General features: G+C 41.3%; 1 protein-coding gene across 1 annotated transcript in view; it reads right to left on the bottom strand.

Moving 5' to 3' along the window:
* whrna (whirlin a) overlaps positions 1-8,831 on the bottom strand; it is a gene marked incomplete at both ends in the record, with an annotated part of 168,940 nt that extends 160,109 nt beyond the window's left edge. The window contains one exon of the mRNA XM_083930447.1: positions 8,088-8,831. Within this exon, the coding sequence (XP_083786573.1) occupies positions 8,088-8,831 (744 nt within the window). The remainder of the gene's footprint in view (positions 1-8,087) is intronic.
* Between the last annotated feature and the right edge of the window lie 18,057 nt (positions 8,832-26,888).

Here is a 26,888-nt window from a genome sequence, read left to right as displayed (position 1 = left end):
TCAAACATAATCTCCAAATATTGTTTTATATTCAGGCCAATATGGTAAGGCTTGGTTTCCACCAGTCGCCGCAGATAAACAATATAAAATACATATTGTATGTGATATAAAAGATCTGATTTTGATAAATAATCAAATATGCATAGCTACCCAGCCTTTTTTGTCCCTGTTCCTCTTTCTGCTGTTCTACTGTAGTTTCAATTCCCCCAATTTTCACATGAGAAAATACCTGCCCATCTACTATATTTATTTACAGTAGAAATGTCCCGGGGTCACTGCTGTTTTTGAATGATGTTTAAATAACGTACTTGTGCCACACAATTGTAAGTTAGTTGTGTCTGAACAGAGAGGAGAGATGGGCATGCAGGTCTGTCTGCTGCTGGTCCTGCACATACACACACACACATGCACACAAACAAACAGGCAGACAGGGATCAGCGAACAGCAGAGGAACAAATTCGCCTGTTGACCAGCGCAGAGAATCGGCTCCTGGTGAAAAAAGGCAGGCGCCTGCTTGCATCTCTGGATATATTGTGGCCACTCGCAGTGCTGCCACTGAGGTCGAAAACCTTAACTCAGAGACATTTTCTCTGTGTTTAAGCTCCAACATCCTGTTTAAAAAGGAATCATATCATATTAACTAAGCAAAGATATCGTCGCACCTGGTCTTTAAGGTTGGTGGCCCGTCGGCTGGTGTCCGGGCAAGTGGGCAATGGTCTCTGCATATATCATGGCAGATGCGAAGAGACCGAAGACAACAAAGGAAGCTAAGAAGAGAAAAGAAGAGAGTTACCGAGCAAGAGGCCGTCGGACAAGAGTACGTTCCGGACTGGCTTTCAGTCAATGGCTAGAGCTTTGCAAAAATAAAAGGCTGCAGGACAGACACCAGCTACACGGTGGTGTAGTGGTTGTCTGTCTCTGTTGGTCTCTATGTGCCCTGGGATAGACTGGCGTCCTGTCCAGGGTGTACCCCGCCTCACGCCCGATGTCAGCTGGGATCGGCTCCAGCCCCCCCGCAACCCTGACCCCGGGATAAGCGGTTGAAGATGAATGAATGAATGAAGGACAGACACCAAGCTGCCTTCTTGCTTTTGCACTATTAAGTTATATTAGCTGGCTTGCTATGTCTTGTGTTGTTGCACTTGATGTTTGGCTTTGCTAGCATAGTGACTGCCTAGTTTTTCATCATATGTAATCATTTCTAAAGTGTACAGTCTGTTCTTCAACAGCGGTGTATAAGTGAACTAAAACTGTAGGGTCGCCAAGTCACAAAAAATACATATTCTTACAAAATTTTGCTTCTAGACAGAAATGTTGGGAATATTTCTGGATAATTCAGGTTTTGGGCTCTACAACTTAAACTCTCAACAGCAGAGAGACTGTTGGCAACTTTAGGAAAGACGGACCTGCAGAATCAGCCCCAAGCTGTGAATCAATTAATACCTTCCTTGAGTTTAATTAAATTTCTATCTGCCTCCCACCATCTAATCAACAAACCAACCATTAGCATCCTGTAGTGCTGCTCCAGGCCATTCAGCTTCTATTTCTCTTACTTGCGGCCAAGTCTTTGCATGTCAATGTGCCTGCTGTGCCAGCTGCCCAGGTGTCAACCCAGTGAATTTAGACTGGCCATGTCTTCATCTTTTATTTTTGAATCCCCTTTCCCTCTGGTCCTTTGCAGGGCAGTCATAGCTTCAACTGCCTCAAAGACACTAAACTAGAATATTTCTTGGAATAAGTAAAGACAAGGTTCAAAACAAATAAAGACAAAAGACACACAGGAAAATATGTCGACCAATCTTGTCTTACGTTGTCCTTTCTTTCTCACTGGTTTGTCTGTGTGCCTTGACTCAATCATTCTGCCTTTGTTTCTCTCTCTTACAGACTTGAGACCAATCAGATTAAAAAGACAGAGAGTGAGGTAGGCTGTGGCTGATGGCGAGACAAGACTGCTTGTCTTGATGTTGTTGTGACACTGGCTCAAAAAACAACACAATTTATATCCCTATTCCTATCCTGTCAAATCTCCTGACTGGTCCAGCACACCACAGACAAGATGATAAAGAAACGTCTAAATGCTGACAGGGTAGCTAACCTTGGCAGTGACTCTAGGGACCGGGGCCAAGGCTCTTAGGAAGAGAGTCAGAGGCAGAAAGAAATACAGCTGTAAGCCCTTGACTCCCCTGGGGCAAACAACAATCTACTGCATTCAGAAGCCATCCCCGAACTCATCAGGCAACGCAGGTTTGCTAAAGTGGAGCGGATTAAGCATAAGTAGAGGCATACAACAAGGAGAAAACAGTGTGAATGAGTAATGTGCTGGAAACAAAATATGTTGCAAAGACTTATTTAAAGCCAGCCTTGTTTTATGTGGGTTTAGGGATTTGTTATTTATGTGTGTGATGGTGACTTTCATATAAAATTCTGGCTGAGCAAATGAGTAATACCGTAACAGAATTCAAACTCATTACTCCTACACTGCACTTTATTCTAAATAATCAGATTAGCTTGTAAGGTATGTATGGTCTTTTATTTATGATTAACAATTAATGGCTTTATTATTCCTTTTTATATTTTGCTAATACAACTCCGGGCTACACGGTGGTGTAGTTGTTAGCACTGTCGCCTCACAGCAAGAAGGTCCCGGGATGCGAACCTGTAACCTTTCTGTGCGGAGTTTGCATGTTCTCCCCGTGTCTGTGTGGGTTTCCTCCGGGTACTCCGGTTTCCTCCCACAGTCCAAAGACATGCACGTGTTAGGTTAATTGACGACTCTAAAATTGCCCGTAGGTGTGAATGGTTGTCTGTCTCTGTTGGTCTCTATGTGCCCTGCGATAGACTGGCGTCCTGTCCAGGGTGTACCCTGCCTCACGCCCGATGTCAGCTGGGATCGGCTCCAGCACCCCCGCGACCCCGACCCCGGGATAAGCGGTTGAAGATGAATGAATGAATGAATAATACAACTCCAAACATAGACACACCAAGACACACAGCCCTGATCAATTACCAATTAAGAATTTACAGCTGGCTTCTTTGCTACCCCCCCCCCCCCCCCCCAAAAAAAGCTGTAAACCTGGGGGAAACACTGGAAAGGATGCCACTTGGGCTCCAAGTGAATGGTAGCATCCGGGGGGCGAGCATGAGATGCCAGGAATCACTGCTGAACCCCCTGGAGGGGTTGTGGGCCAATCAGCGAAGGGGTCCCTTGACCACTAACCTCAAATATTTAAATTGAAATGGGTTCTATGGGTACCCACGAGTGTCTCCTTTACAGACATGCCCACTTCATGATAATCCAAGACAGTTTAGTGCAAATAACAGTCTTGAATTGCACAAATTGGTGACAATTGAAATTGATCTCACTAGAAAACTGATACTCTTGTGGGCTCAATGAGCCCAATAATATTCATGTGTGATGATGTTAGTCTCCATAGTAACCATTTCATTGTAGTGAGAGCATTTTTTATAACTAAACCCCACTATAAAATGTGCTGTTGTGACCTCTAGGATAATCGCAGCCTCGTTTAGCTTTACAACCACAAACTAGAGACCTAGAGCATTCAGAGAATGGTTTCAAAATGCCTTTCCTAGTTATATTGAAAATAAGGGGGTTTCTTAGCAGTGTACACAACAGAACACACATTACACCAGTTATGGACTCACTCCACTGGCCTCCTGTCTGCTTCTGGATTGATTTTAAGCTTCTGATATTTGTTTTTAAAGCTTTAAATGGACTGGCACTTCTGTATTTATCCAAGCTTCTAACCTGTCATACTCTAGCCAGAGAACTGAGGTCGGCAAATTAACTGCTGCTGGAAGGCCCCAGGACCAGACTGAAAACCAGAGGTGACTGAGCCCTTGTGGTGGCTGCCCTCTAGGCTCTGGAATAGCCTGCCCTTGCATAAAATATCAGCCCAGACCCTAAAGGTTTTTAAGTCCCTGTCGAAGCCTGTTCTCTATGGCTTTTAATTCAGGCTGAGCGAGACACCCGTCTACTGTATTTTATGTGTATTTTTCTTATTGTATTGTATTGTTTACTGAACTGTACAGCACCTTGGTCAACGGTTGGTTGTTTAAAATGTGCTTTGTTAATAAAGTTTGAGTTGGTTTGAAGTGCTTTCCATCAAATCGCAGAAAAATGTAATTTTTGTAGAAATCTCTACATGTCAAACATTTTGCACCAAATCACATCACGTGTTTTTCTATGGTGTTCATAAAGGTCTTAATGTGGAAGTTTGGAGGTACTTTTACCATTTTTATCAATTCTCGAGTAGTGAAAAACAGTTCAGTTTAGCACCAAGTCTGTAACAAATTGTTGCAACAATTTTGAGATGTAATAAAGCAGCCATCATATTCTTCCATCATAATGTTGTCAGCCCTTATACACTCTAAACTCTCAAAACTGAATAGGCGCCTGGCTTGAAAAACTTGTCACAGAAATGCATTTCAAATTAATCTTAAGGTTCCCATATTTCAGATGATGTGCACCACTTTTATGTGGCATCTACTATTGACCTGTCATCTCCCGCTGAACAATCACTGTCTCCTACCCTCACCCCGATAAAAAAAGCAGAATGCAAAGAGGTTAAGAGAAACCAACATCTAGTCCTATAGGACAAACATTACATCTCGCCATTTGAATAGACTTTATACTGATAGTGGAGCTTTAAATTTTCAGTTTGCCGTGAGGAGACTAGATCAGATGTGTCACAACTGCATTCATCAATAGTGTCCAGACAGTAGTTTATTCAAAGGTGACATTTCATCCGTCAAATGTCCCAGAAGCTAAAATTCGCTGAGCTATTTCAGACTTATTTTGATAGTAATTTATAATATGGCTCTACATTTCAATAATAAAATGTTAAGCAGCATTAGTATGATTTTAGTAAGAAATATATTCAATGTCTAAATTTTCAATCATTTAACCTTTAAAGAAGTGCATGTGTATTCGCAGTGTTGTGGTTTGTGGTCTGAGGACTGATTCCAACATTGATTTGGGGTTTTAGGTTTGTATAATATGGTGGAAATTGAATATCAGTAAACCTCTCCCTTAAATTTGACTACTTGTCACACTATATCCTGATTGCATTCCAACATATCACTAAAAGTATAGGATTCTCAGATAGAGTGAAATATTAAAACCTAAGATGCTATGCGGTGAGGTAGAAATATTATAGATGCCACATCCATCAACATATAAAACATGATTGTGTAGGTGTGTGCTATATTTGGCTGCACATCATGAGTTTGTAATGATGAACTCACTCGTAGATCTGACAGAGTTGAAGCAGTTAAAATGATTACAGTTCTAAAAGCCTGTAACAACATTTAGACTAAACCAAGAAGGAATTAAAATAACTGAAGTCAAGCATTAATGACCTCCAGGGGGATTTTATCTCAGAGATGGCTTTTCTCCTGTTGGCTGAGTGCCTGCCCTGTCAAACTGAAAGGCCAAGCACCATTGGTAGCAGCATAACTAGTGCTACTTATAGTTAGATGTACCATACTCGCTGCTATGGTTTAAAAGTGGAATGAGAAGCAGAACAACCATGAAAAAAATATTTGCTGACACTGACACAAGGGTGTAAAAAGAAAATGAAGGAAAACTGTTACAGAGAAATGTAGACACACACAAGAAGCATATTTTTCACCGGTCTTTGGATTCATTCCCTCTTACTATTCACCCCAACTACTAAACTATAAGTGACATGAACTCTCTGAAAAAAGTTATATAGTATTATCTCTTCACTTACAGCACAGAAGCAGTAATCAATAGCCTTCACTCGACAGATGTGACAACTTTAAATGTGGCGAACATTGATTGGAAAAATAATGGACGGTTATTTCTGCCATTAGTATTTTACCAACGCAGTTTGAGATCACATTCACTTTGAGGTGCCGAGACGATCTGCTGCAGTCTTTAGTCTCAAGAGCAGATTTCAAAAAACTTCTAACACAAAACTAGGTCAATAACCTGTTTTCTTCAACATGTTAGCACTGTCTAGTCCAAAAACTGTGAATTAACACATGGGGGTTATGCATCTTCCTTATTGACACTTTAGCATTGTTTTACACCACAAAATATAACAGATTACAATGAGAAAAACACAAAACTATAAATGCATGCATCTGAAGGATAGCACCAACTTGGGGTCTGGACCATAGACTGTATAAAATACGGACGTAGTCTCCCTGATGTCACCCAAAGGTCTCCGAAGCACCAAAATGAAGCTCAAAGTGGGCGGCTCCCAGTGGCTCCAGCCATCAACATCTTGGCAGTGCCTTACTTCCCTTGATCCCTTCTATCAAAAATTTGGTAAAGAAGTGGAGCGTGGATGGTGCTGAGGCAGTCCGAATGAAGCCCACAGTCTATGCTAGCCACCTGTGACAGCAGTCACCTGGTCAGGCTGTAAACATGTTTATTTCTGCTCTAAAGTTGCATTTTAAAACTATGGTCTACACCATAAAAATCAGTTGAGCCTGAGACAGATTTAAAAAAAGCAAACTGAGTCTGTGAAGCCCCCTCCATCATCTGGTCAAAGATATACGCTCTAGCCAATAGCATTTCCTGAAGCTAGCCAATCATTACAACGTGGTCCGTGCAACACCATGCCCATGTTACAAAAATCTTGCAGCGAACATAAGAGCCTGCCTAATGGCCAAGCGCTGCAGAAAATGAATTACAAAAGTCCACAAGAGAGGAGATAAAAGCGTGGACAGCTTTTTCAAAATCAGTGAAGGTTAGAAAGGACTCAATTTGAGGCTGAGCTATAATCCACCGATGTCAGAGGGAACAAACCAGTGACCTTTCAAACTAAAGACATACAATCACTATTTTAAAAAGCAGCTTAGAGGTATCTAGCTCTATGTGGATTTGTACAGGCAGTATTGTTGCACCTGGTTTTGTTTATTGTTTTACTGAGAAATAACTCCTCTCTCACTGTAACTGCAAGTCAAGGCAGTCTGAATAGATGGAGATCAAAGTGCACACTTTTCTTTTTCCCTTATTTTCCAAGGTAAACATCTCATGGAGATTGAAATCTGTTTTTTAAGAAAGGCAGCATAAGAACATTCCTACAATAATACATTTAACAGACATAAAAAGGCTATATCAACAGCTGCATAAGGGTATATGTTACACTGATGCTGATGCTTTCACAGACATATCAAAAATGAAGTGAAATCATTAAATGAGCAGAAATATTAAACATGAGTGGGATTGTCCAGATGCTTTAAAACTGACTTGATCCTCGTTAAATAACTATAAATCCCCGGAGCATGGGCAAATAGGTGTGAATGAGTGCAATCACAAAATCAATCAGAAAACCATGTCTTAAGCAGGGAGAAGAAAGAGGCATAAACTGTCAGGAGAAGGGATAAAATGCTGAGATGAATGTGCAGCACCATGGACAGCTCATAGGGCTCATAACACCAAGGGCCTGACAAGGTCTCCTCCTAAATCAATCTTAACTGTACACAAATAAGACATGCTCTTTTATCACCTCATTTGCTAATAGAAGGTCTTTACACTCAGTTGCATTAACTTTTTCTTTTTGATAGCTCCAGAGCACTCGGGCCAATACAACACACACACACACACACACACACAAACACACACACACGCACACACACACACACACACACACACACACGCACACACACGCACACACACGCACATATCTGGTTACCAGCTGCTTTGAAAGCATTCAGTTACATGCATGCTTACTAGAGGTCAGTGTATAGTTTACACTACAGTGCTGTTGCAGTACATTGCATGCTGATAGCAGAAGCTGCTTCCAGCCAAACAAATCAATCCCCCTAAAAAATATAGGCTTGTTAGTTTTAAGAGGTCATTTTTAGACACCGAGTCCAAATACATAATCCATGTGAACTGGGAGGTCATTATACACAGAAGCTGTAGGTCGAGAGGACAAGGCTATGTGAAAATAGTTGTCATGACGGTGACATTCTTGCCTGCTCACTGAATTGCTGCGGGCTACTACTTCACACCCTGTATTAAAATATAAATCTGGAATTCGTAAACGCTGTATGTGTGCAACTTTAGTGTAGCTTCGGAAAAAAATTACCTTCACTGCATCAGCGTGGGTGACTTTGTCGAAGACTTTGTCGTTCACTTTCATGATCTGGTCACCGATTCGGAGACCCTCTTTCTCCGCCAGGCTCCCCGGCTCCACCAGGGACACGTAGATGCCGACCCCGTGCTCCGAGCCGCCGCGGATGCTGAAGCCCAGGCCCTCGTTGCTCTTGTGCCGCTTCATGGTGACCTGCCGTATCTCGCCCGGCGGCTCGTGGACAAAGTTCCTCCCGAGCAGCGGCACCAGGGGAGCTGTCCCGTCGCTGCTGGTGCTGAAGCTGTCCGGCGAGCCACGCAACGCCACCTGAAACTCGGGCGGGTTGTTCGGCGAGAAAAGTCCAGGGGGAGTCGGGCTGGCGCTGGGGAAGTCGCCCGGCGGGGGTTCGGCGCTGCCATTGCTTGCAACTAAATCCGATTTTAAGTAGAGGCCCTCCGAGGTGTACTGCTCGAAGAGTAGCTGGTCAGAGCGGGGGATGACCAACCGCAGCATTGGCAGAAGTTGCCGCTTGCTGGGCGCGTTGAGGATGACGTTGAGGGTCTGAACCAGGTCGTACACGTTGCGTTTGGAGTGGTAGACGTTGAGGCAATGGATAAACTGTTCCCTCTCGAGGTCGTTGAGCAAGAGGTTGAGCGCGTTGTGCAGCTTCCTCACGTTGGCCGACAACGTCCGCGCGCTGGAGGCCACCGAGTTGGCCGAGGAGCTGAGCGACATGCGCTCCAGGTCGGTGCTGCTCATGCTGGCGGTGTGACCGGGGCACGGCGCCACACTGGTGCGGGTTAGAGAGCAGGCATTACGGGCTGGGGGCGCGGGATTAGACCGGCGCTTGGCACCATGACCGCTGCAGGACGTGAACTCCGTTTATATCCATGCTGTCTGGTTCTAATGATCCGCTTATTATTTGCAATTTGCTGGGTAAAGCGATGAAAGGGGCAACTTCAACAGGCAATTAAGTCCAACTAAATTAATTTCACAGTTGACACAAATTAATTAGCACTTACCATAATTAAGATACCAGTTACTGGATTCTGCAAACTTGCAAAAATGGCGCGTCAAGACTGGACATGCAACAGCCTCGTGAGAAACTCGTCCTGCTCCGTCAGAGAGCTTAGTAATGAGCCACGTAAGGACCTCAGCCTGTGTGTCATTAGCCGCGGTCGTGTTTTCCAGGAGGTCAGGTGGCTGCCGAGCCGCCGCTTCTCTGGTGTCCGTCCCCCGGCCAACAGCTCCAGAAGGTGGAACAAAACAGCGCCACAACTTCAGACGACCTGTACTCGGTCCGCTGTTGCGCACGCGAGTCCGAAAGAAAAGCTATGTCCCCGTCGAAGAAAAAGAAAATACAAAAGTTATTTTTGTCTCCTGCTCAGCGTCCCGACGACTCTATCCCGCTCTCTATCCCGCTCCGGTGTCCGGTTTAAGTTCCAAATGACACGGTTGTGTTACACGGAGCAAACGACGAGTATTCCCGCCGTTTGTCGGTTGGTTTTGTTTCTAATATCCGTCCGTCAGTGTCGAGGTGACCTGCTGCTCGGTGTGTCCGTTACTACAGTGACAGAGTGGAGGCTGAGTCTCTCTCTCTCTCTCTCTCTCTCTCTCTCTCTCTCTCTCTCTCTCTCTCTCTCTCTCTCTCTCTCTCTCTCTCTCCCTCTCCCTCTCCCCCCTCTCTCTCTCTCTCTCTCTCTCTCTCCCTCTCCCCCTCCGTCTCCCTCTCTCTCTCTCGGAAATGACGCAGCCTCGTGCTTACCAACAACATGCGCTCGTGCTCCCATCCTCCCATGCTTATAGAACGTCCGCGACCAACAAGTTACTAAGCAGGACTTAAATTAGACAGCCTGCTAACGGCCGGGCAGCTTGTGGGTTTGTTTTTGGACCTTTGGTTTTAAATCCGTATTTTAAAGCCGTATGCAGCCTTTATTATATAAACACAAAAGATGAAATGCAGCTCCACACGTTTGATGTTTTTATTTCTAGCACTATGTCAACATGCAATTTGGCTTGTCTTTCTAAAAACTTGCCTTAGTTCTGTATTGTGTATTCAAAGTGTGTTTAATTATTTTATTCTTGCTACTCAATGCAAACTAAACTGCTTTACTTGCTACAATAGTGGATTGGTTCAACCTACCTACCTGTTCAATAATTTTCTTGTTGCTACTTAATGCAAACTAAACTGTTTTATCAAAGATGGAAAAGTTTAAAACACAAGTAAAGCAGGGGTGGGGTTGGGTCCCAACAAGTGGCACTGCTCAGTTAAGTGGAGATATTTTACTTGGTGACTGGTTCTGCATTTTCCTAGTTTAACAATGAAATAGAGCTATGATTTTAAAAAATTATTATTTTTCAATGACGCGTCATTATTTCTAACTAATTTCTAAGTCCGGCTATCAGATTAGATCAGAGATTGTGTTGTGCTGGTTTATTAATGGACCACAGAGGGGCACCACTGAGTGATAAGATGTTCCTGCATATCACAAAATGACTTTATTAAAAACCTACTGGCACCAGAACAACGTTTAATATGATCCGTAGGTTTAAAAGTCATCTGATGGAAGCGATTAACCTCAACAAGTCTCTTTTTAATATTTAAATGGATTAAAAAGAAAATGAGCCTCACCAAGGTCTGATAGTTGCATCTTTGTTTCTGCTCTGCATCTCAACTTGAAACCCTCATCAATCCACAGACAAACTCACATTTTAAAAGAAATGTATTATTATATATATAAATATGTGTATATATATATATATATATATATATATATATATATATATATATACAGTAAATATATATACAAATACTCACCAATACAGGTAAATTCAGACAGACAGTATGAGAAAAAGAATGTGTTTTTGAAGATTAAAGCATATAAAGATGTTCAAGTAGAAGCCCAATATACAAGTATGAGTCTGAAAATGAGTATAATTTGGGACCTTTAAGTTTAACTGTATTGTATACTGTTGATGAAAGATTATTTGTATCGTTGTGTTATGTTATGCTTTTCTTTATAACATTGCTGTTATCTTAAATCGTAAAAGCATTGTAAAAGCTCAGCCTTACAATACTATACCATATCACACCAACTCAGTACATCTGTCCCCAATTTTTTTCTTAAAATATATTACTCTGATCATGTCCTTCTGTCTCTGGACAAACATCAATCTTTGTCTGCAGGTCATGGAGGTGTTTAACTATCTGCTAGAATCCCTGATCCATGTCCTTGAGCTGTAGCCAAAAAGGAGTAGAGTTGAACTCAGTTGCCCGAGTGATCAATCACAAGTGCAAAACGATGACAATTTCAACTGTAAATGGACTGAGCTCTGAGGTCACTGCTGACAAATGGCACTGTGTACTTTTGGCAGAGTTTCGGAGCTGAGCCTTAAAATCTACATTTGCTAAGTGTCAAGTATTCCTTCTTAGTCCAGGTGATGTGTGAAAATGATGTTCACTTTTTCATAAAAGCATGAAAATTGGTACACAACATGAACATTTTCAGAAATGGAGCCCTCGCAAAAACACTTTGTGGCAGCCATGGGGGCCATTTTACTTTCCAACATAACCAAATTATAGATTTCTCATTATATCTCCTGAACCAAACATGATAACACAGAACAGATTGTCTAACAAATGTACTGGTAATAATGATTTGTGTGGACGGTGGCAGCTTTCAAAAACACTTCACAAATAGCCAAACTATCCCCTTAAGCATTTAAATGAATGAATGAATGAATTGTCTTTATTGTCATTGTACCAGTACAACGAAATTTACAGTACAATCCCTTAAAGTGCAGAAATAATCTAACATTAAAAACAATAGGCTAGAACTTTAAAAGACACATTAATAACGACAAGCTTACACACCAAAACGTACACACACGCACACACACAAGCACACCGTAGCAGCTTAAGAAGACAAAAACAAAAAACAGTAGATTGCAGAGACCCTGAGCAAAGTTCATCATGTACCATCATAGATAAAGGTATTTGCGGTGTTAAGCACTGTTATAGCTTTTGGATAAAAACTGTTCTTAAGTCTATGAGTCCAAGCATTTAGAGACCTGAACTGAAAATTGTCCAGGGGCAATAATTCAAAGTGTTGGTGACCTGGGTGGGACGGATCCCTTAGAATGTTTTTGGCCCTACTAAGACAGCGAGAGCTGTACAGTTCTCCAAGGGTGGGGAGTGAGCAACCAATGATCTTTTGAGCTGTGTTAACAACCCTTTGGAGGGCTTTCCGGTCCCTGGGATTCCGGTTTCCTTTGAGATGAACTCCCGCAAGGAAATTGAGATTCCAGTCGCTTAGAAAAACACACGGGAGGTATAAATAAAATACAGTATAAGATAACCAATAAACTCTCAGCTACAGTGCCTTGAAAAAGTATTCATACCCCTTGAACTTTTTCACATTTCGTCACTTTACAACCACAGACCTAAATGTATTAACACAAAGTAACACATAATTGTAAAGTGGAACGAAAATGACACATGGTTTACAGAAATGTAAGCAAATAAAAATCTGAAAAGTGTGGTGTGCATTTGTATTCAGCCCCCTCTTCTCTGATACCCTTAAATAAAATGCAGTGCAATCATTAACCGTTAACCTTATTAGTTAATAGTCCACCTGTGTCTAATTTAGTATCAGTATAGATACAACTGTTCTGTGAAGGCCGCATTGGTTTGTTAGAGCATCATGAAGACCAAGGAACTCACCAGACAGGTCAGGGGGAAAGTTGTGGAGAAGTTTAAAAAAAAATATCCAAAGCTTTGAACATCTCAAGGAGCACTGTTCAATCCACCATCCAAAAATGGAAGAAGTATGCCACAACTGCTAACCTACCAAGACATGGTCGTCCACCTAAACTGACAGAGCGAACGAGGAAAGCACTGGGGAGAGAAGCTGCCAACAGGCCCATGGTCACTCTGGAGGAGTTGCCGAAATCCACAGCTCAGGTGGGAGAATCTGTCCACTGGACAACTATAAGTTGCTTACTCCACAAATCTGGCCTTTATGGAAGAGTAGCAAGAAGAAACCCATTGTTGAAAAACAGACATAAGAAGTCCCGTTTGCAATTTTCAGCAAGCCATGTTGGGGACACAGCAAACATGTGGAAGAAGGTGATCTGGTCAGATGAGACCAAAGTAGAACTTTTTGGCCTGAATGCAAAGCGCTATGTGTGGTGTAAAAGTAACACTGCTCATCACCCTGAACACATCATCCCCACTGTGAAACATGGTGCTGTTGGGATGCTTTTCTACAGCAGGGACAGGGAAGCCGCTCAGAGTTGATGCGAGGATGGATGGAGCTAAATACACGGCAATCCTGGAAGAAAACCTGTTGGAGGCTGCAAAAGACTTGAGACTGGGAAGGAGATTCTCCTTCCAGCAAGATAATGACCCTAAACATTGAGCCAGAGCTACAATGGAATGGTTTAGATCAAAGAATATCCATGTGTTGGAATGGCCCAGTCAAAGCCCAGACCTTAATCCCTTTGAGCGTCTCTGGCAATACTTAAAATATTCTGTTCAGATGCTCTCCATCCAATCTGGCTGAGCTTGAGCTATTTTGCAAAGAAGAATGGGCAAAAATGTCAGTCTGTAGATGTGCAAAGCTGGTACAGACATACCCCAAAAGACTTGCAGCTGTAATTGCAGCGAAAGGTGGCTCTACAAACTATTGACACAGGGGGGCTGAATACAAATGCACACCACACTTTTCAGATTTTTATTTTCTTAAATTTTTGTAAACCATGCATCATTTTGGTTCCACTTCACAGTTATGTGTTACTTTGTGTTGGTCTATCACATACAATCTCAATAAAATACCTTTAAGTTTGTGGTTGTAAAGTGAAAAAATGTGAAAAAGTTCAAGGGGCATGAATACTATTTCAAGGCACTGTACATAAATACAGAAAGTATTAAAAAAAACAGTAAGCAATAAACTCTTAGTCATAAATATCCAAGGTAGATTTGATTTATTTCTTTATTTGTTTTTGTGCACCGTTCCTGGAGGTACTGCAACACCAGGTCGATGCGTGGAGTGGATGGAGCAATATATGGTCCCCAGGTAGGGGACGTTTCGGATCTTAAACTTATAAGAACAGATACTACACTCGATCTCAGCCAAAAGGCTGAGAAGCGATAGATTTTATTTTTATACTACATAGACTTTTCTTCTGCATAATCTGCTGTTCTCCGGGCTTTTCATGACTGTCTTGCATTTCCAGCACGATGGCAGCTTAGAGAGGACCACATCATCTCATCAAAGACTACCAGAGAGCCGTGCTGCCTTGTCCTGCACCTGCCTCCGTGCTCACACCTGCCAAAAGATCACCGGGGACGGTCGGTATGTCTCTCTCACAACACACAGTTTAAGGCAGAACATGAGTATGAAAGTTTATGGTTAAGTTTATTATTAGTCAAGACAAAGTCAGATTGAAGTCTACAACTCATCCATATGAATAGAAAAAGGTTACAAACTGTCATATTTGTTTATTATAAATATATATTATATTATTATAGATTCTGATTTACATTTCGACAGTCACATCAAATCAGTAACAAAATCGGCCTATTATCACCTTAAACATGTAACAAGACTTAGAGGGCTCGTGTCAGCTCAAGACTTAGAAACACTTGTCCATGCCTTTATAACCAGTAGGCTAGACTACTGTAACGGTCTCCTTGCAGGTCTTCCCAAAAAAACTGTCAGGCAGCTACAGCTTGTTCAGAACGCTGCTGCTAGAGTTCTAACAAAGACCAAAAAATGTGAGCACATTACACCAATTCTTAAATCATTACACTGGCTTCCTGTACGTCAGAGAATCGATTTCAAAATCCTCCTGCTCACATATAAATCCCTACATGGTCTAGGGCTGAGGTATATCACTGATATGCTCCCACTGCATAAGCCTTCTAGATCACTAAGATCCTCTGAGACCAATCTGTTAGTGGTTCGCAGAGTAAACTCAAATCAAGGGAAAGCATCTTTCAGTCATTATGCAACAAACAGCTGGAATAAACTTCCTGAAGATGTAAGACTTTCATCCACTCTGACCACTTTTAAAACTTTTATGTTCACCTCAGCTTTCTGCTAAATCTTCGCACTTTTAACGTCCGCACTGTTTTTATTATTGTCTGTGTTTTTATTCTCTCCGTCTTTCTGTAATGCATTTTAATTCATGACATGTTGTGCTGTGAAGCACTTTGAGTCTGCCTTGTGTATGAAAAGTGCTATATAAATAAAGTTGCCTTTCCTTGCCTTTCCTATTGTGATATATAGTTGGATGGAACCTAGTAAACAAACCGTCCATAAGCCTTAGAACAAGCCACTAGTTTTGAGTTAATTAGCATTTTAAATGTTTTTCTAAACATTGCTAAAAGTTTTTATTTATTTTTTTTACTATTTTGCATATTTTACTACGTTGATGGAAAAGGATGCATATATCTTATTATTGTCACGGCACACACACACACACACACACGCACGCACGCACGCACACACACACACACACACACACACACACACACACACACACACACACACACACACACACATTGTGATTGGCTGTCCCGTATGGCTGTGAGGCTAGGGGGGCAGGCAGAGTTACGGAGGAGTTACGGAGAAGAGTGACCCTGAGTACCCGGAGAGATGATTACCGTGTTTCCTTTCTTTTGTGCGATTATGTTTGTTTAAGTTTTGTCCGTGTGCTACAAAAATGAACTGTCAAATGGAGTCCCAACGTAACCGAGTGTCGGACCGCTGGGAGCGAGCTGACCGAGTGACGGGCGTCGAAGGTGGCCGACGAAGAAGCAGGTGAGCCCACACACACTTCACCCCCTAGCCTGGCAGCCGACTCGTTCCCCCTTGCCACGTATGAACGGGCAGCCAAGCCTCGGAAGCCCTAGACGCGAGTGTATGCCTATTTGGAAATGGTCAAATACCCGGGGTTGTGTTGGCTGTGTCATATTATTGTCTATGTGTGCATTTTGATCTAAAAGTGGAAGTCAATTAAAACATGTTACTAATAGTAAAATAGCTAATTAAGGATTGCACAGTTGTAATGTGTGCTTTTTAGTTTTAAATGGATACAACTTTTTTCCTTCAAACCATTTCATACGTATTCACATTTAAAAAAGATTTAATCTCAAGTTTAGAGTTTTGGGGGTGCAGGTAGCTTTTAGTTAGCATTTGTATTGCAGAATGTTTCGTCTTGTTTTAACTGTAGTTCCTGAATATCAGAATACATTAATAGTTTATATATTTTGGTAGTAGTTGTGTAACTTCTGTATGCACGCCTAACCATTAATACAGTATGTGATCCTAACTGCGTCAACGTTTTACAGTAAGTAATGAGATCATTCATAATCTAACGTCCTCCTTCTAGAAACTGTCTCAGATGATGGACACAGGAGGGTAAGAGCTTCGTAATGTGGCTGCTGCAGGCCGAGCAGATGACCTACATCTTAGCTGTGTCATGATCGTGCCAGGTTATGAGGACACAATATCTACATTTAATAATAATAGAAACATTTTAAAGCAGATATAGGTAGTGATGATGTAATACTTACTGTAAGAGTAACGAAAATAACCCAGATTCTGTTTCAGTATAGTCTTCAATTTACTATTGTATGATGCATTTTTTTATTGATCTATTTAGCTGTAGTATTTGCAAGTTGAAATGGGTCGAGTATTCAACCTTTCATATAAAATAGAGATAATTCTGGGTTAGAAAAGCTGCTGGACACTGTAGACACTTTAGATTAACCTGGTCCAGAAAATGTGATAACCGAAAGAAGTAAGTAGAGTAATGAATGATTTCTCTTTCAGTCAGCTTCTCTCTCTGTCGTTATATAATGTAATGCCACATATGACTGACATTATCACATCCACATTTGTTTCTGTTACTGGTAAGTTATAAAACTCCTGCCTGTACAGTTATTACAATACCATTTTATTTAATGCCTGATGCCACAACTAGAATGTTTTATATGTGACAGTTAGCTGTTAGTGATCGTCGGCCAACACTGTTCAAGAGAAGCATACCTAGTGCATCTTGCGAAACTCTTTGTGATTGATCGATGAAACGCTACCAGGAACACTTAGTGGGCGTTCTTGTGTCATGACCGGACAGCCTAAGCCTGCAGCTGGACCCTTCTCACCATGGCCTCCACGATGCCACCGCTAAATTTCTTAAAATCTACTAATTTTCAATCTTCTTACTCAATCAATTAGCAACGTATTTAAAAAAAAAGTTATATCGCCCGCAATTTGGTAGATTTCATGTGGACTTTCAGCTTTATCAACCAGTAACATTTGCATTTGAAAGAATGACCAGCACGACTGTCTGCTCTGAGAAAAGGAACCATTGTGTCGTTTTAATTTGAAACTGTGACTAAGTGTGTGATGGGTGATAGAATTACTAATGTCAGAGTAATTAGTGAGGTTGAAAATGGGCCGACGCACTTGGAAAATGAAAATGGTCTTTGGAAATGAATCAACTTAAAAGAGAATGCGCTTAATATCAGAGGAGCAATTGAGGTTAAAGTAGAGCTGACTAAAATCTGATGAAGTCAGCACTCTGCGTCCTTCAAGTGAACCAGAAGAGCTGTAAGCGAAGCAGCAACTCAGGCAACAGAGATCAAATCAACAGCATCTGACAGCATATGCATGGATTTAAAGAAATAGTTTTTTATCAGTAAATTAAGTCTTTATTTTCTATCTTTGTCTTCTAAATAAGCATTTTCAAGCTCTGTCTGCAACTGTGGAACTTTTCTTTTCTCCTCTTTTCTTTTACTGACTACTTTTTATGATCAAGCAATGTGTAAATTATTTTTCACATTAATGGATGAATCACTTATGTCCAACTGTTCAAATGATATTCAATTAGCACCTAGGTTAAAGCCTGGCGGGGAGTAACGCCATGATTTTCTTGGTCAGTTTTGAGATGTGGTCAGTTGTTTGAGATTTCTGCCTCTTCCAAAATATATGGATAGATATATGTGAATAAAATTGATTGATGAGAAAACGCTCCATACATTTTTCTTTCGATTTTCCGAACATATACGTACAATTAATAAATCATTTTAATTGAATCCATACAATTGTACGATAATAGTATTGCTGATGGAAAGGTGAAATGCAATATATAAGAGAGTATAAGAAAAGCAGTGAGATACAGACATAACCCTGTCGGCTCTACTACTGAAACTGTATAGTGTCTTTTTGTCTGTGTGGCTGGGCAGACCGTGTACATGTGTGTGCACTTGTGTATGTTTGTGTGACTGACTGTGTGTTAGAAGTTGATCAATGACAGTAATTATAGGAGTTCAACAGTGGGAAACATTGAGAAGCCAAACAGTAACATAATGGACAGAGACACACATTTCCCGATGAGTTGAATAGCAGGGAAGAGAAACAGAAAAGTTCTCTGTGTGAGGAAGAAAGAGAATGACAGAAGGAGCAAAAGAGAAAAAAGAATGAACACAATAGCTTTTTTCAAGAACACCCGCCGAGCTAATGGTTCTGGCTATTATCACAGTTTTCAATTTTGACTGCAAAACCTCTCAGCTACCATCCCAGGGATGGACAGAGACAGATTATTTCTTAGTGGAAGAACAATTAATGTGTTAATGAAGAGATGACCGCTGTGAGGTAAGGTGTGTGTGTGTGTGTGTGTGTGTGTGTGTGTGTGTGTGTGTGTGTGTGTGTGTGTGTGTGTGTGTGTGTGTGTGTGTGTGTGTGTGTGTGTGTGTGTGTGTGTGTGTGTGTGTGTGTGTGTGTGTGTGTGTGTGTGTGTGTGTGTGTGTGTGTGTGTGTGTGTGTGTTGCAGCTTTATATTAAACCTATGGTCACTCCCTTTAGCTGAACATGGTCAGGACATTTTGCCCTAGGAAAAGATTTCTCAAAATAAAGAAGGCTGCCTACTCAAGTAAATTACCACATTTCATGTTAAACTCTTATCATTCTGAAGGCTTAACGAGGCTTAAATACTACACTTAATAGGCTTTACTGTGTATGACTAAAAGCTGAACAGAGCAGAGTGATCAGGTTTCATCAAATGGAGAATAAATGGCCTCTAAACAGGTGGGCATTTAAATATGTTCACAGTGAGGGCGGTACAGTGAGGGCGGTACAGTTAGGGCGGTACGGTGGTGGTGGTTAGCACTGTTGCATCACAGCGAGAGGGTTTCTGGTTAAAATCCGGGCTGGGGCCCTTCTGTTCTCTGGCTTCCTCCCACAGGACAAATGCAAGCAGGAGTTAGGTTAATTGATGACTTTTAATTGTCTGTAGGTGAGTGTGTGTAAATTGTTGTCTGTCTCTATGGGCCCTATGCCCTGTCTCTATGATAGACCTGTCCAGGGTGTACAACGCATCACGCCCAATGTCTGCTGGGATTGGCTCAGGCCCCCGCGACCCCGTTAGGGGCAATGATGATGGAGGGATGGATATTAGCTATGGACCAAATGACTTTGTGTATTGTAAAATGCTCACAGTAATTCCACAAAGAATCATCACCCAACTTAAATGCTTGAATCCTTCATCGTTAAAGGGGAATAACTGAGGATTTCAGTATGCTACTTCCATGGCCTTGGAAAGTTCAATCAATATTTTGTTGACATGAACTACTCTCCTGAAAAGCCTGAAACCACAGAAGTAAGTCTCACACCTGATGTCATCAAAACCAAAGTCTGGAGCTGCTACATAGACAATGAATGGAAACTGATTCTGTTTATTTTCCTTTTTTATACCCAAATGAGCTTTATTTGGTTGTATTTTTGTCCGTTCTGAAACAGAAAATGTCCCCACCTACTCCACTTTCAAAGTGCAAACTAGTGTACGCTGTATGTTTGGGTTTTTTCTCTTAACATGAGCTCAAACGCAGCAGAAAGTAATGACACTGGACTTGTAGAGAAAGTATCATCACGTCACACAGTGTGGGCTCCTCTCCTGTATGTGTGGGAGGTCAGCAGGCAACAGAAGAAACAGTTAGTTGGAGCAGACAGACTGCAGGGAAGTGGAACTGAGTGAACATAAACACACTCTGACTGAAGTCACACCTTAATGAGTCATGCAACAATGAGCATTTCCCACTGATTCACTTTTTAAATACAACCCTGATCATTCACCTGGAAGAGAGAGTGTCTCATTTGATAAGACTCTGGCGCTCCAGGGGACATTTAACTGATAAGGACATAAGCATAACTCCTGTCACTTAGATTTATAAATGGAAGGACACATAGTTTGATGTTTTAATACTGTATACATCACTGTGGCAATGCATCTTCTCAAAATACAAACGCTATTACAAAAGGTAATTCAGCGTTCAAGTGTGGAGTCTGTTCAAAGTTGACTTTTCTAACTTGAAATATGATGAACAATGGTACAAGTTCGTGCACCCCTGGTCAAATCGAAGTTACTGTGAATAGTTTAGTGAGTAGAATATGAACTGATCTCCAAAAGGTTAAAGATGGTATATTGTTTTAAACATTTTAAGATTAGTATTATTTTTGTTTTAAATACAATTTTAGAGTAAATAAAACAGGAAATGGTAACCATTGCTGATAACTTTTACCTCAGACCTTAATTAGCTTGTTAGTGCTATGGCTTGTTCATAGTCATCTTTAGGAAAGACCAGATGAATCATATTTAAAATTAATTAATAAATGCTCTGACTTCTAAAACCTTGTCCCAACAGTTGGCAGCCATGGGTTCTTCTAAGCAGGCTAGCACTCTAAAAAACTAAAATAATTGATGCCCACAAAGCAGGAGAAGTTAGTAAAGCGTTCTCAGGCAGCTGTTTCCTCAGGTTTTCAAGTAATTAAGAAGTGGCAGTTAACAGAAAGAGCGGAGGTCAAGTTTGGACGTTTAAGTCTCAAAAAACACTCTGATAGAACTGCTCGTAGGATTGCTAGAAAGGAAAATTAAAACAAAAGACCTTCAGGAAGTGTGTTGGAGCACTATTATTCATTGCAGCGACACCTGCACAATATGATATATGCCCTTCATGAAAGAGTCATCAGAAGAAAGCCTTTCCTGCATTCTCACCACAAAATCAGCATCAGAGGTTTGCAAAGGAACATCTAAACAAGACTGATGCATTTTGGAAACAAGTCCTGTGGACTGACGAAGTAAAAATAGAACTTTTTGGCTGCCATGAGCAAAGGATGCATCATTTCACAGAAACCCCTCTGCCAACAGTTAAGCAGAGGGGTGGCTTGATCATGCTTTGTTCTTTAGTTGCAGGCGGTGGTACAGGGAACATTTTCAAGCAAACATCAAACTGTAAAAAAGAGCTGACGATGAAAAGGGGATAGCCTCTACAACGGGAAAATGATCCTGAACACAACTCTAAATCCACAATGAACTACCCCAAGAAGTGCAGACTGAAGGCTATGCCCCAACAGTCCCCCCAACCTTAATATCATCGAAAATCTGTGGATAGACCTCAAAAGAGCAGTGCAGGCAAGACTGCAGTTCTCACGGAACTAGAAGCCTTTTTGCAAAGAAGAGTGGGTGAAAATCTCCCAAACAAGAATCAAAAGACTCTTCGCTGGCTACAGAATGTATTAACAAGCTGTGATACTTGCCAAAGGGGGTGTTTTTTGTTTAAGTTTTTTTTGTTATTTTATAAACTGAAACAAAAAGGAAATAAAGAAAGTTATCTTAAACAAAACAACAAAAACATCAATAATTGGCTTTGGATAATAATGGGGCAATGCCAAAATATGTGCACAAACCTAAAAAAGAATCAAAATAAAACTAAAACTCAAAAAAGATTCACAACTACTGAAACATTTAAAACCTCTAAGAGCAACCAAAGGCCATTGGATAATGTATAGAGTTTAGAGTGTCTTCTTCTTCTTCTTCTTCTTCTTCTTCAACCGCTTATTGGGGGTCGGGTCGCAGGGGCAGCAGCTCTAGCAGGGGACCCCAAACTTGTCAACTAAGGGGGAACATTCAATCAACAGCAGAAGGCTATTCCAAGGCTTTAGAGTTGCCAAAGCCGAGGCCTGGTCTCCTTCACTCACTAGCTTTGATCATGGAATAGTTAAAAGCAATTGTTGTGAGGATCTAAGAGTTGGAGTAAGGGTAGAGCAGTTCTGAAATGTGCTGGGGGCAGCCTTTATATGGCTTTAAAAAAGAAACAACCTTAATATCAATCCTGTCTTTGACCGGTAGCCAGTGTATGCCTGTCATGATAACAAATTTTGCCTGGCGATAAATTGTCCCAGAAAGTGTTGCAAGAAGCAATAATATTGACCATTTGCTACAGATATATTGATAATGGCATAATAGTTCAAGTACACCATTTCAAGATCAATAAATGTGTATTCCTAAAGAATATTTAACACTAGAACTGGAAGATATTTTAAATATCCAAAATAAATAAACAAAACAACCAAAAACACTAAATATAATGGACACTTAACACATTGGTGCGTTTTATTGCTACTGTTTTACGACAAATGCAACATACCATTATTTTACAAGTACGCACAGCCACTTGTTATACAGTAAGTCTGTCGTCTGTTAATGACAGGCAAATCATTTCTAATCCTGAATGTGTCAGAAAAAAGCAGCAAGGAGATTGTCATGTTTAGGTGCTAGGTCATGTTTGTCATGTCCAAGTGATAGGTGAAGTTTTTCTTGCAAAGTTTGGATGTGACCTTCTTGGGGTCATCCTTGTTCTTTTCAAAGTGATCCCATATTTTAGACGTCTTTCCCTACATGATTGGCTATTAGTAGTTAAGTTTAACCGCGATGTTGAAGGGACCTGGACCATAGACTGTATAAAAAAATCGACGTAGCCTCTCTGTCAGGGTCCGTCTCTCAACTTGATCCAATCGTACTCGCCTCAGGGAGCCGCCATCTTGTTGGACTTTGACTCCTCCTCATTTCCTCTAAAAGGGCATGGATGTGATGTTGGGGGAAGGAGATACGGCCGTCTGGCCACATTAGCTCCACTGCCCGGGAGCTAGGCTAACAGAAAACATTACTAGATAAACAGGAGTGCCGTGTCTCTAGCGGCGACTACAACGGCTCCGGGAGTTAAGTGCAGGCAGCATTTATTATCTATGATCAGGCATGAAAACGGGTCCAGGGTGAAGAAGACTGTAAAACACTACAGCGACATAGGAGTGCATACTGTATGCTACTTTATACTTGTACTCCACTACAAATCAGTGGAAATATTCTACTTCAACAACTTCTCTGTCCGTTCTCTGGTCATTTGCTGGTTTTCTGTGTCAACTTTTCTTTTTTTCAGAGTAGAAAGAGACATTGCGGTGATGCTTTAACCACAGATTTAACCAGACAGAAACGTTTGAGAACAACAACAGAGTGGAGCTTGGCGAGCTGTTGCCAAGAGGATTCAGAAACCCACGATGAAGAGCCCAGCGGGAGCGCAATTCTTATTGGAGCTACACGATTCACGTATGTCACCCCTTTTGGTTTCAAAACGGCAAATTTGGCCTAAAGGTGAGTGATTTTCATGCCTGTATGATTTAAACTGATATTCAACACAGCACCATGCCCAAATACTGTAAAACACTGTTAACACGGTGTGTTCCCAAACCATCTGTCTGTACAGTTGATCCAAGAGCAAACCATCTTGTCACTTATAGAAACACCACCACACTAATGACCGCAGTCCAGGTTGTGATGATGGAGTTAGCATGCTAATTCTGACAACTAGCCTCTGAGGAGAAGTGATGGCCATGGGCTAGCTGTCAGTCAAGAGGCTGCGCCCCTAATTATTCAGAAACTTTAACCTCCAATAAAATAAAAACTAGCCCGGTACAAGTCATGGAAATATGACCTAAACATACAGACTAGAATGTTTTTTTTGTGCCAGGCCTTAAATAGGTTTAATGATGCTGTGAAAAGTCCGTTTAACATGGGGGTCAATGAGAAACTGCTCTATTGTCCAAACTACTCCTACTGGACACTCGGAGAATTGCAGTGTTTGGCACTTCCTTATTGGATCAACCAGGAAGTCACTGTGACTGGGGCTTGACCTGGACCCGCCATCTTAAACAAAAACACTGACGAGAGAGAGCAAGTGTCACGACTTCCTGTATCTGGCCCTTCAAATTAAAATTCCTCCAGCCTTTTAGGCCAGCTGTCAGTCACATAGATTTTCACTTAATTTTGACAAGACAGGGCTCCAAATGTTGTTGTTTTTTTGTTTTTTTTCCTGTGACCAATTGACTAATGAAATTTTAGTCTGCTAAGGATTTTTTGGTTGACCAGTGCTTGGTTGACTATTTGGGGGCAGCCCTACTGTGAAGTGGTGTGAAACACTTTTTTATTTCATCTTACTAGACTTATGTAACCTACAGCTTGATGTTTTGACAAGATACTGAAGTAAATCTAACAGACCCATGTATACTGAGGCAACATAACACTCATACCTCCTGGCACTACTATGGACAAATGTAGGTAGATTTCAAGTGTCGGTACAATACCTAGGGCCCTATAAGAGTTATGTCAATACATCTCTGACAGTCTCAACAGAACTTGTGTAAAGGTGTTTTTTGTTGCAGGGCTGCTTTATTGATTGCATTGGACTGTGTGAGAGTGATTTCTACCTCATTTAACAGTAGAGAAAAGCTTTTCATCAATATCAATGAAAAATGGGTTTTGTCATTCTGCATACTCCCATCAGTCTGTTTTTTTGGGCGACACCTGAACTGAATACCAAAATATAAATTGATTGTACACAAGTTCTTATGTTTTAAAGTTATATATGCTAAACAGATCTGGAAGGTTAAATAGGCAGCACTTGTGTAAATTTGCTTTTTAGCCTATCCAATTTTCTTTGCAAGTACCTCCCTGTGGAGATGCTTTCATGGTGATTAAATAAATAATGTTGATGGGCTGGTAGGAGAACAAGAGACACACACAAACTGTAACGCACATACAAAGGATGTCCTCAGAAGAACATACAAATCAAAGAGAAGTAAGCAAGTTCTTTTTTGGGCCAATATTTGAAATTAAACAGAATCTCTGATGCCATCAAAGTCACTAAAGCAGCTCATTTCTGTTGAGCTCCTGTAAATATTAAAACATCAGGATTCCGGTTGAATCCTTTATACTTAATAATCCACTCCTGGTCCTCATGTCACAAAACAACATTGATCCACATCTAAAAATAGCCCCACTGTGTTTGTTTGTGATTGATTATTTGGTCTGATGTGGGCTCACAGTTGCCAAGCTGCTGTGTTAATGGCAGATGTGGATGGACGGTTGACACAGTTCCAGATGATTTACACAAACAGGCAGAAGCACCGACACACACATGTAGTGTACAAGCCAGCAATTTAGCTCCCTGCAGCTGAACTGACGCATGAGGTACTCGCAGGGATAAGATGGCAATCAATCATGAACCACGGTGATGTTGTAAAATCTGCACATTCAAATCACCTCACGTTGGCAAGCAGATAGAGCCAATCTGCCTGATCTGGCTTTTTATGCGGCATCCAGGGCTCTGCAGCACAATATATGCCAAGAAATAGGCCTGCTGCAGTCTGCATATCATTTTTGACGACAGATACTGGTTCAAGCTTTGCAAGTTACGTCTGTCTCCAGTACTTAATTGCAATTCAAGACCACACAGGAAAGGTGTAATCGATGGGATGGTTTGAGTACTTGAGTGAGTTTAGTTAAGTACAAGGATAGGTCTAGGACATGTTAACCCTACAGTACAGGGGGAAATGCTAGCCTAGCCTCTATAAAACATTTCTTTCAACAATCCAAAAGCTTGTATACACATCATGCACACACTAGAAAGTCAGACATTGTGGTGTCAGCAGCAGTTTGTTTACGCTCAATTCACAGAAGTCCTGTCCCCATAATAACAATTTTGACAGTATACCTTTTCTTTACAAAGCCTGGGCCATATTTCAGAAAGCAGGATTAGTGGAAACTCCACCGTACTCTACGGGGGAAGTGTTGGGTCCATGTTTATCATAAATAAGTCATAGAGTGTGGTTGTTACGTCCTCCTCCAGTATCTGTGTATCTGTGTTGTGCATCTATGCCAAGCAGGATGTGGGATCCCTTGCTGAGGATTGGCTGGCACGAGACCTGCCTACTTCCTGGTTCTGCTGGGGATTTGATTGGTGCGGCATCTGGCAATCTCCTCCAACCACCTACCCTCCTACTTCCTGGTTCTGCTGTTGATTTGATTGGGGCGGCGTCTGGCAATCTCCACCAACCACCTACCAGCTTCCAGACTGTCCCTCTGTTTAAATAGTTGCCCTCACTGTGATTTTGGGCCTTTGTCTTTGACCAACTGGCCTGGTGTGTGTTTGTGTGTGTAGTGCTCTTTGAGTTTCTTTGTCTCCAAAAGCGCGGTAAGGAAATTGGGCCAGGTTTTAGTGGGGTTTACTGATACCAACATGACATCTGTAGCACTTCTTTGTTAGATACACTAGGTTTGAGAGGGTGCTGCTTATTTTGTATTTTCTGTTTATTGTTGAATTGGGTAATTCTTTTTGGAAGTGGCTAATGGTTATCTCTGTTTGGAGAGACCTCTTTAAGTTATATTTATTTCATTGATTTGAGCAGCATCCAACATGCCCTTTTCCCTGTTCTTTTTTTTGTTCTGCAAATAAATAAGTTGCTATTTTACCAAAAACATTCTGGTTTATGTTGCTTCCCTTTACCCATGAGCCGGGTTGTAACAGTGGTCTTCACCTAGTTTGTAAAGTGTCCTGAGATAACGTTTGTTATGATTTGGCACTATAAATCAAATTGAATTGAATTGAATATGTTAAGCCTGAGATGAGGGAAACTCTGG

This window comes from Echiichthys vipera (assembly GCF_963691815.1).
Source record: "Echiichthys vipera genome assembly, chromosome: 16".
Lineage (NCBI taxonomy): Eukaryota > Metazoa > Chordata > Actinopteri > Perciformes > Trachinidae > Echiichthys > Echiichthys vipera.
The sequence above is the reverse complement of the archived record's forward strand: the minus strand, read 5'-3'. Positions and strand labels throughout refer to the sequence as shown.